At 45.2% G+C, this 11,714-nt stretch overlaps 1 protein-coding gene across 1 annotated transcript; it reads left to right on the plus strand.

Moving 5' to 3' along the window:
• Positions 1–8,303: 8,303 nt before the first annotated feature.
• On the plus strand, positions 8,304–8,996 carry CLDN14 (claudin 14). The gene has a single exon (XM_059466581.1). It carries the CDS (start codon positions 8,304–8,306, stop codon positions 8,994–8,996), a length of 693 nt encoding a protein of 230 aa, XP_059322564.1.
• The last annotated feature ends 2,718 nt before the right edge of the window (positions 8,997–11,714 follow it).

Below are 11,714 nucleotides of genomic sequence, written 5' to 3' on the forward strand. Positions count from 1 at the left end.
AGAGTTTTGTCCCCTCAGTCCCACAGATAAGCAGTGGCAGAGGAAGGTACATTGAGGGAGAGTTTTGTGTCACATATGGCATTAATTGCCAGCCCCCTCAAGGGCTGCCACCTGCTTTTTGGGGTGGCTGGGTGGATCATTTGTCACATCTTGAACTCAGTCTCTCAGTCCTACCATAAAATCTGTGGTGTGGAAAAAAGAAAAAAAGAGTGAAAGAGCAAAATGATCTGACTGTGGTTATAAAATGATTGATGTGGTCAGAGGAAGGGATATTCACATTTAGCTCTTTGGTTGGCATGTGAACAAAAGCTCTTGCAGCTCATATTTTCACTGAAGGAAGCCAAGGTTATTCGTTTTGAATGATAATAAACATCCACCATGGGATAACATAGAGGAGGATATTACAATTTATTATATCTACATTTATAAAGTACATTCTGCAAGCAATGGACGATTTAGTTCTGCCCTTTATTTATAGTATTAAAATACACATCAAAAACCTTCATTTCTTTTCAGAAATTGACTGGAATTGGTTTACTGGAATAAAATAATAAAAATAAAATAATTAATTGATTTACTGAATCATGGAGGGGTTTGTTTGGCTGTGAGACCCCCCAAAAATGATTCTTTTCTTGCACTTGACTCTGTGGAAGAGTTCTCAGTACCTGTCTGGAAAATCTTAAACTGGATCTGTCTGCAAACACAAAAACACAATGAAATCCTGTGTATGAACATGATAAATCAGCATTTATTTCCTTTAGATCCCATCCCTCTTTTGATCTGGAGGTAAAAGGAAAGGAATCATTCCCAAAGTTCCTGGGGAGGCTTGGGCAGATCAGAGATGCCAGATTCCATTTCCAGGGGGTTCCAAACACAACAAAAAAATTCAGTGGCTGATGAGACAAGGTGGTGAAATGCTCAGTGCTGTTAAAATCAGGCGATTGGTTCTGTGGGGAATGGATTTATAGAAAATTCTTAAGGTTTGACAGAAGGCTCACACAGTGTGCATCTGTATGTAAACTTTGAGAGGAGAAATGTTGACTCAGAAATGCCCTGGAAGAGGACAGACATTGCTGAGAGAGAAATTGAACTGGAAATAAGTTTTAAAATAAGGTTTTGTAAATAAGATTAGATATTTTAGAGAAATAGAACTATGAAAGATGCATTGTAGTGGAACCCAAAAGGGGTAATTTTAGATTATTGGTTTTAAGGCATTTACAGCATGGTGTGGCTAAAGCTGATTAGCCAAGAAATGCTTATAATGTATTATAATTAAAAAATAGTCAGCTTCTAATGTAATTCTCTATAGTCATACCCTTCTTATTAGATTAAAAATGGAAAAAAAGTTGTTAAAACTCCTCTCAGTTTCCCCATCTCTAAGTCAAAAGAGGTGTAATCCAACAGGTTCCACTGACACTTGTGGGTGTTTTTTGGGTGATAACACTGGGTGATATTTTTTTCTATTTTTGACTTATAATTTGATAATTTTGACTTTTTTCCTCTATGAAAATAAGTCCAGCTGAGAGTAAATCCATGGGTGCTTGAATCCCTGATGTTTTACAGTGGGACCACAGAGCCATTGCTCTAAACTTCACATAGCATTTTTTGTAAGAGGATCTCTGAACATCATTTAGCACTTCTTTAGAAGTTGATACAGATAGAAAAGACAAGACAAGAGTTTATCTCAATATTTACCCATGGGATTGGAGTAAAAATAAATCTTTGGCAAAAACATAGACATGAGAATCAAAGAGGACACAGTCTCAAGTTGCGTCAAGCGAGATGTAAGTTAGAATTAAGAAGGAAATATTTCACAGAAAGAGTGGTCAGATACTGGAATCATTTACCCAGTGAGGTGGTGGAGTCATCATCCCTTGAAGAATTCAAAAAAAGACTGGATGTGGCACTTGCTGCCATGATCTAGTTGAACAGTTAGAACATCGACTGGACTTGATGATCTTATAGGTCTCTTCCAGTCTTGAACTTCTGTGATTCTGTGATTCTGTGATATTTTTGTGTGTGTGTTGGGACCGTTTTCCTTCCCAAACAAGAGCAGGCCAAGCAAGCTCAGAAAGTCTCCGCGCTGGAATCAAGCATATCCACTTGCGGAACATGATCTGTGCAGCCAGGCCGGGCCGTGCGTGGGCCGGGCTTTTATCAGCCCCGCAGATTAGAGGGGAAGGGGGGCCCAACATCTGCGCAAAGCCCTGGGGCTGCAGTGACGCAGAACCAGAGAGCAGATTCCAGAGAGCCCCGGGATCAATCAGGGTGTTGGTAACCCGGGATGCCAGGGGGTGATGGAGCCGGGGGAGTCTGCGCTCGCATAAATCATCCCCATTGCATGTGTGCAGCTTGATGGCTGCCCATTGCAGCTGAGCTATTGGAATTCATAGCCCTCTACTCTTATTGTAATTATCATTTATAAAAATATATATATATATATAATATTATATATATTATTGTGTCTGGGTTATTGTAATTCATAGTCCTCTATTCGTATTCTAATTATATATATATATATATATGTATATATGTATATATATATGTGTGTATATATATGTGTGTATATATATGTATATATATATATAAAAATATAATATTATATATTATTGTATCAGAGTTATTTGTAATCCATAGCACTCTATTCATACTGTAATTATTTTATATATATATATATTATATTATATTATATTATATTATATTATATTATATTATATTATATTAATTGTATCTTAGGTATTGTAATCCATAGCACTCTATTCATATTCTAATTATTGTATATTTTATATAAATAATTTATATTATTGTATCTGAGTTATTGTAATTCATAGTCCTCTATTCACATTGTAATTATAACATATACATTATATTTATATATTGTTGTATCTGAGTTATTGTAATTCATAGTCCTCTACTCAAATTGTAATTATTATATTATATTATATTATATTATTGTATCTGAGTTATTGTGATTCATAGCCCTCTATTCAAACTGTAATTTTTATATATTATATATATAATATACAATTGTATCTGAGTTATTGTAATTCATAGCCCTCTAATCATATTGTAATTATCATCTATTATATATAATATATTGTCATTATTATATATCTATATTATAGATATTATTTTATGTGAGTTACTGCAATCCATAGCTGTCTATCCATATTGTAGTTATTGTATATTATATATATGATATCTATATTATATTTTAATTATTATATATATAACATAAATATTCTTGTCTCTGAGCTATTGTAATTCATAGCCGTCTATTCATATTGTCATGATTATACATATAATATATTTATATATTATAATACTGTAATTATTATATATATATGCATATTTTACATATATATATATATAATTGTATCAGAGTTGATGTAATCCATAGCCCCTCTTGTAATTCAGAGTCCTCAGTGCTTGCCCAGTTCCACGAGCATTTCCCTCCAAATTATTCTGAGTGATTTTCCCCGCTGGGTTTTTAACAGCCTCAAGCCTTGGAGTTTCTGACGTTTCCTGTGGCACATTCAGCACTGCCCAGAAACACACCCTGAGAGCCAAACCAAACCTCCTGCTCCTTCCCCAGCTGCATTTCCTTGCATGAGCCCAAATCATTGCCCTTGCTCTGTGCCTGCCCTGCCAGTATCTACTGGAGCACTCCTGCCTTGTTTGTTATCCCTGTCTCACCTGGGCTCACTCCTGCTCCCTCCTCTCACGTTATTTGTGTTATTTAATAGTGCTTAAAATGGTTTCCAGCCCAATTTAACTTCACCTGTGTTGCTATGAGGTTTTGTGAGTTTTGGGCTTTGTGCCAGCCGTGGCGCAGCCTGGTCTCAGGAGATTGTGACCCCAAAATGGTGGTCAGTGCCATCCCGTGGTGCAGGTGCTTCCAGAAACTTCTTCCCAACATTTCAACCATTGCTTTGCTAAACACCAAAAGGAAATCTGATGGCATAACCTGCTGGGGTCTGCATGCTCAGCTCTCCTCTCAGTGCCAGGATTGCTGGTGGCTCTCCAGAGGCAGCACAGCCCCTCTGCTGACCCTCCTTCCCCAGGCCCAGCCCCAGGGTGTTCTGTCCCACATGGAAAGATCTAAGGGAGAAAAAACGCACCAGCACAACCCCTGAAACAGGATCTGGGCTGCCATGCTGCACTTGAGGACGGGGAAGGGGAAGGGCAAGGCCATGTGCTGGATCCAGGCTGGGCTGCAGGAATGAGCAGGGTGTCCTCCATTATCCCCATGCCTGGGGCCTCAGGGCACCCTTTGCCTCTCACTTCTGCCCCCATAAACTTTCATCCCACAGCTGCCTGGGCATCCACAGCCTTCTCACATATTTTATTTTATTTTATTTTATTTTATTTTATTTTATTTTATTTTATTTTATTTTATTTCTTTTATTTTATTTTATTTATTTTATTTTATTTTATTTTATTTCTTTGAGTTTTTGGTTCCTGTGTTTCTCCCAGATGAGTTGCTCAGAGGCAAAGTCTGAGCAGCTCATCCTAAACACAGAATTCCAGCCCATGGAGTGCCAGCTATGCCCACCTTGTCCCCAGCCCTGAGCACTCAGTGCCACCTCCAGGGGACACCTGCAGGGATGGGCACTGCAAAGCTCTCTGGGCAGCCCTTTCCAGGGCCTGAGCTCCCTTTCCATGCAGAAATTTTCCCAATATCCGACCTAAACCTCCCCTGGCATAGCTTGAGGCCTTTCCTTCTCATCCTGTCCCCGTTCCCTTCTAGAAAGGAGTGACTCCCAAGTGAGAAAACAAAATTTGCTCACTATCTAAAGAAAGAGCACCAAGCACAACCCACATAGGAAAAAAAAAGCTGATTTTTAATTTAATATTTGCCTGGCTCAGCCCACAGGGAACATCCAGGGCACCACTCACCTGATCGCACGGAATGTTCCTCAGCAGAGCTGTAAAGTGAGACATTTCCACCAGGCTGCTGATGTTCCTGCAGATAAAAGGTGTTGAGTTCCTGCTGCTTTCACCACTTGGCAGGAGGAGGGGAAGGCTGGTGCCCAGCAGTGAAAGTGTTACTGAGCACCAGGGGCAGCTGGAACTGCTGAGGGAGGCACATGGAAAACATGATGCCGAGCAAGCACGCGGGGCTAATTAACGCTGGCTGCTTAAATTAGAAAGCTTTTAATGGCTGATGTTTAAAAATAACACCTTAATGACATCTAAAAATAGCTGCTGCTGAGCCCCAGAGTGGTTTGACCTCGATTAAATGGGGGGTCCATTTCTCAGGACTGGTGGTGTAAATCACATTTTCCTTTGAGGTCCTGCTCTCCCCGGGATCAGCTGCAAAGCCTCGTGCCTGACCTCAGGAACCTCTTTGCAAATGCACCAGAGTGAGCTGGATCACTCCTTGGGATGGTGGGAAAGGTCCTGGGTGGGATGGGGAATTGGAGAGGATAATCTTGGGTTGTTCTCATCATGAGGGAGTGCAAAAAGGAGACTCAGGGCTGCCCCCATCACTCTGCACAGCTCCTGAAAGGTGCCTGTGCTCACCTGGGGCTGGGCTCTTGCTCCAGCAGCACTGACACACCCAGAGCACACAGCCTCGAGCTGCACCAGGGGAAATACAGGGTGGAGAGCAGGGAAAAGGTTTTTGCAGCAAGGGTGAGAAAGTTCTGGAATGGCTGCCCGGGGAGGTGGTGGAGTCCCCATGCCTGGGTGTGTTTAACAAAGCCTGGATGTGGCACTGGGGGCCAGGGTTTGGTTGGGCTGTTGGGGCTGGGCTGGACTCGATGGTCTGGAAGGTCTCTCCCAACCTGGTCATTCTGTGAATTCTGTGAATTCTGTCAGAATTCTGTGAATTCTGTCTTTTGCCCAGACCAGGCAAAAGCAGGGATGAGGAAGGTGGCATTGGGATTAAGGACACAGGAGACCCAAGCTCCATTTCCACCTCGGTTGCTGATGTCCTGTGAGATGTCTTGAGGTCCCTCATGGTCCTCCTGTGACCCAAAACCATGTGGAGATCTCCCTGATCCTGGAGATATTCCCAGAATAATTTCCCTGAGATCTGTGGTATGCTTAGATCCAGATGCACCTCACAGAAAACAAATAATAATATAAAAAGGTGAAGTACTGCTTAATTTTCCTTAATATGGGAATCAAACCCAAATAACCTGCAAGGCAAACATACATGAGGACTTCTCGGGGTTAGGACAGAAATAAAGTATCTCCAGTAGTGCTGGAGGAAACAATTTGCTCCTTTGTGCTGTGCTTGGCCCTAACTCATGGCCTGTCATATCAGTGATAGCTGAGAGAAATCTGCAGTCTGGCCTCCCCTGGAATGGTGATTTCTGATATAAAACCTTCTGTGATTTTCTCAGAATCTGCAAATGAGGTCAATTCCTTCAGCAGCCACATCAACTCAGGTGTTTTCATTTCTGTGTTACATAAAGAGAACCTGAAAGGCCAGGAACTGGCAACAGGAGGAAAACTCTCCTAAAACCAGGCCCACTAAAGAAAAGCTGCTCTTTGGTTTGCTCTTCCCTTCCAGGCAGCAAATCCAGCATCCCATTCCTGCCCATGCCATTCCTGCCCATGCCATGGCACACTCCAAATAAAAGGAATGTGTAGAAGCACAGAGTCCTCAGCTTGTGGTGTTTTCTTACCCAGGCCACAAAATCCTTGTGCTTTCCCATTTTCCCTTTCTTTTCACACTGTTGAAGGGATTGTTTTTGGAAGAGATGACCCACGCTGCAAAAAAGATGGAGAGAGACAATTTCCAAGGGCTGGAGGGACAGGACACAGGGAATGGCTCCCAGTGCCAGAGGGCAGGGCTGGGTGGGATCCTGGCAATGAGGAATTGTTCCCTGGCAGGGTGGGCAGGGGCTGGGATGGAATTCCACCCCTGCATCCCTGGCAGTGCCCAAGGCCAGGTTGGACATTGGGGCTGGGAGCAGCCTGGGACAGTGGGAGGTGTCCCTGCCATGGCACTGGATGATTTTTCATGTCCCTTCCAACCCAAACCATTCCATGATTCCATTATTTTGCTGTCAGGCAGAGAGCAGTGAAAGCCACAACAACAGAGACCAGCCTGGCTCTGGTATCACCCCAAGCACTCCAGACTCATTAGAGACAAATCTGAGATAATGAGAACGTGGAGCAGCTTTCACTTTGCTCTCTCTGCCTCCTTCTGCTGTCCTGGTGGCACTGATTATTGATCCACATGCTTTTCCTCCCTCTTCCTGCTCAGGCCAGCTCCAGCAAACACTTCCACTTTCTCCTCCAAGCCAGAGTTCAGCACGTGCACAGGGCTTGGCAGAGCTGGAGCCTAAACTTGTTCCTGTTTCTGAATTCCAGGCTGGATTGTGATGCAAAGGTTATTTTATATATTAAAATATCGTGTTTCTGCCCACACACATCATGCCTGATGGATAACAGAGCTGGCAAGGCAGCCACTGGAAAAGGCCACTTAGTCTGGGATTTATACAGGAGGAAGAGTTGCCATTCCTTGTTTTCCAGCTTGGATTTATACACGAACAAACTGTGAAGGTGTTGCCCCTCAGAAGCTCCAGGATGTTCAACTGATTCCACATTTCACCCACAACCTGAAATCGCAACCTGAAACTCCCCAGACCCCAATGAAAATTATTCCCCTTTGAGTTACTTTCTTGAAATGCAACCTCAAGAAATACTGGCCAGTCAGGAAAGCGACTTTAATCCAATATTTGTTATCCTCTTCCACAGGTTTTAAATCACTCTTTTTGCTCCCTACTTTGACCAAATACACCCTTATTGTTTTCCTAGTCCTGCTGTGACCTTCTGGGAATGTTTTCATCGTGTAAAGCAACCTGCAGTTCCCTACTTTGTAAATCTCCTTCATTCCAAGTGTTAACACTACCTACTACTTCTCCGCTTTAGAGAGGAAATCATGTTTGTTTTTTTGAAGAGCCTGCTGGGAAGAGGAATATTTGCATTTCAAATATTTTTTTTCCATTTCATAAATTGTCTTGAGTTCTCTTCCCAGCGGGCGGCACAAGGCTGTTTATATAAGGGAAGAGGGAAGCTTGCTTTCCCATTACTTCCACAAAAACACGATTAACAGCGATAACTATGCTAATTATTGCCCTCTGCGCTTGAAACGCACCTCACTGGCTGGAGAGGCAAAGCTGTGGGTTAATAATTAACTCCTTTTTCCCTCAATTACCTTTTATTAGGAGAGCAGGAGGTGTCGGGGCGGAACAGCCGCAGATCTTCCAAGAAAACCTCGCGCCTTCCAAGCGAGCCCAAGCGGAGGCGCCTCACTAAGGGAACCACACAGCACAAACATTCCCATGGCCAGCTGGGCCTTGGAGCTGCTGGGCTTCTCCCTCAGCCTGCTGGGCTTCATCGGGACGCTGATCGCCACCATCCTGCCGCACTGGTGGCGCTCGGCCCACGTGGGCACCAACATCCTGACGGCCGTGGCCTACCTGAAGGGGCTGTGGATGGAGTGCGTGAAGCACAGCACCGGCGTCTACCAGTGCCAGCCCCACCGCTCGCAGCTGGCGCTGCCCGCCGACCTGCGCGCCGCCCGGGCCATGATGGTCATCTCCTGCCTGCTGGCCGTGCTGGCGGCCGCCGTGGCCGTGGTGGGCATGGGGTGCACGCGCTGCGCCGAGGGCAGCCCCGCCAAGGCCTCCATGGCCGGTTCCGGCGGCGTCGGCTTCGTGGCGGCCGGCCTGCTCTGCCTGGTGCCGGTGTCGTGGTGCACCAACGAGGTGGTGGTGGATTTCTACAGCCCCACGCTGCCCACTGGCATGAAGTATGAGATAGGGCAGGCTCTCTATCTGGGGTTTGTCTCCTCGGCCCTGAGCATCCTGGGTGGGGCCCTGCTGTGCACGTCGTGGCTCGGGAATGAGGCGATTTTCCAGCCGCGTTCCGCAGCGCCTCCATCCTCCAGGCCTCCCAGTGCTTCCAAGGGCGACCACGCTCCTTCCCTGACATCTGCGTCCCACAGTGGCTACAGACTGAGCGACTACGTGTGAGCTCTCCCTGGATCTGCCTCGGGAATGCTGTGCCTGGCACCAGAGTACTCGGAAGGGATGTTGGAGTTTACCGTTGTTCGTTCCTTCCTTTTCTTCCCCGAGGAGGAAAGGGTGTGGATGCAGAACTGCTGCCTACAAAACCTGGGAAATAAAGGCAAAGGAGGGTGAGATATTCCCAAGGCAGCACTTCCCTGTCTACCTCCCATCGCAGCTTTCCAGGCAATTCAAGGAATATTTTGTTTAAAACTATCGTTTTGTTTGGAGCTGGTGCCCTGTGAAGCAGAACTGGCCACATTGCTTCATTTCTTCCCCCAAAAAACCAGAATTTTCCCTAAAACCCAGAATTTCTTGGGGATACACAGTGATTTCCAGCAGATTGCCTGCTCAGCTCCTCATTTCCATAATTCATAAACATGACAAGGTATTAATTTTGCTTTCACTTAACTTTTTGTTTGTTTTTTTTACAGTCCCTTGAAATATGAATTTCAATGGCACTGTGACAGATGCATTTGACAGCCTGTTACAGCCAATATTTGAAGTTATATTACAATGTTTTGACCTGATCAAAATAAAATTTCAGTGCATTTGTGAAATGCATCACAAGGGAAACAAACCCTCTAAAGTGGCTCAGGACTGAGTTTTTTACAAATGTCAGGAATAGAATGGAACCAGACATTTGATATTAAATATACTTTAAAAATTAAAATTAACAAGTGTCAGCATTTGTCACTTTTAGCTTGTGAGCAGATTTAGCATTCTGCACAACCTGTGCATTATAGGGAGTGGAAAAACAGTTTCTAGAATCCTATTTCATAAATCCCATGTAATGAAATGTGCTCATTTCTTAGGATGAATGCTGGTATTTTGTTCCTGAAGGAGCATTAGGGTTGGCAAGGATATTTCCATTCCCCCCAGCGATTTTTGGGGAACTTCCATTGGGGCACAAGGCAGCCTCCATGGACTGTGACCGGTGCTTGTCAGGAGTACCAAATCCAGACATTTCCTTCTAAAATCCTCTCAGAATTCCATCGTTCCACAGTGCATTCAAACAATCAAAAATTAAAATAATGAGCAAGAATCCCAGCCCTCTCCATCTCACATTACAGCAAAGTCCCAGGCACACATATTAGGTTATAAAATAATGCAAAAAAGAGAATAGATGGATTTCTCTTAAATCAGAAATTTACAGGTCTCCCACTTTCAACAGACGGACCAACACACTGAAAAAAATAATTCCAAGACCTATGAGGCAACAATTCTTCATTTGGCAAAAGGAAAAATCTGTTTGCAATTATATTGTCACCTTGTGTCACCTCCAGAGCTGGGAGATTTTCAACATTTCCCCTGGTTCCACTCTGAACCTTCCTTTTTGTGGTTGATCACCATTGCCTTTGGCTTTATGTTGATTTGGATTGGGACAGAGGGTTTTCAGCACTGTTTCATGTTAACATCACCACTGGTTTTAAAAATAAATGGATTTCCTAAGCAATTTGCTGAGACCAACAACAATAAAAGTGATCTGGGACCTGACTTTGGTTATTTGTGGTGATAGGACAAGGGGGATGACTTTGACCTGAAGGAGGGCAGGGCTGGGTGGGATCTTGGCAATGAGGAATTGTTCCCTGGCAGGGTGGGCAGGGCTGGCATGGAATTCCATCCCTGCATCCCTGGCAGTGCCCAAGGCCAGGCTGGGCGCTGGGGCTGGAGCAGCCTGGCGTGCATGTTCATAGAATCCCAGAAGGATTTGGGTTGGAAGGGACCTTAAAGTTCTCCCAGTGCCACCCCTGCCATGGCAGGGACACCCCCACAGTCCCCAGTGTCCAGCCTGGCCTTGGGCACTGCCAGGGATGCAGGGATGGAATTCCATGCCAGCCCTGCCCACCCTGCCAGGGAACAATTCCTCATTGCCAGGATCCCACCCAGCCCTGCCCCTCTGGCACTGGCAGCCATTCCCTGTGTGCTGTCCCTGCATCCCCTGGCAATTGTCTCTCTCCAGCTTTCCTGGGGCTCCTCCAGGCCCTGCAAGGCCACCCTGAGCTCAGCCCAAAGCTTCTCCTGTGCAGGTGAGCAATGCCAGCTGTGCCAGCCTTTCCTGCCAGCAGAGCTGCTCCATCCCTCGCCCATCCTGGAGCCTCCTCTGGGCTCTGCAGCAGCTCCAGCTCCTCCCTGGATTGGACACCAGTGGAAGGTGTCCCTGCCCATGACAAGTGGATGATTTAAGGTCCCCTCCAGCCCAAATTCTGTGATCAATGCCCCTGCAAACATCTCAAAGACGGACCCTGAGGTGCAGGGAATGGACACAAAGTTCACAACAGCTTCTTAGAGAAGATGGAGACCAACTGTTCATGGTCCATTATGGATTTCTGGATGCTTTTTTCAGCCCAGTGGAGGTGGTCAAAGCCTTGGGCTTTTCCTCTATTTCCATTGTAAGGGACGCTGCCAAGTGATTGGATATCAGCCTGAGGCAGGGCTTGGACAGCCATGAATGCTGGAGCACAGCTCCAAGGGAGGAAATGGCACTGGGTCATTGGGGGGGTTGCCATCTACTGATAAATCCATTCCCTTGCCAGGTTTGGTGTGCTGGGAACACTCCTGTGCAGGGCTGTTCCTACTGCAGCAATCCCAGCCAGGCAGAATGTGTGACAGGAGTAGGAACAGTTTGTAAAGTCTGGCAAAAATTCCTGGAAGTGCTCGGATGTCAATAGAGAGGGAAATGGT

This window comes from Ammospiza nelsoni, chromosome 2, assembly GCF_027579445.1.
Source record: "Ammospiza nelsoni isolate bAmmNel1 chromosome 2, bAmmNel1.pri, whole genome shotgun sequence".
Lineage (NCBI taxonomy): Eukaryota > Metazoa > Chordata > Aves > Passeriformes > Passerellidae > Ammospiza > Ammospiza nelsoni.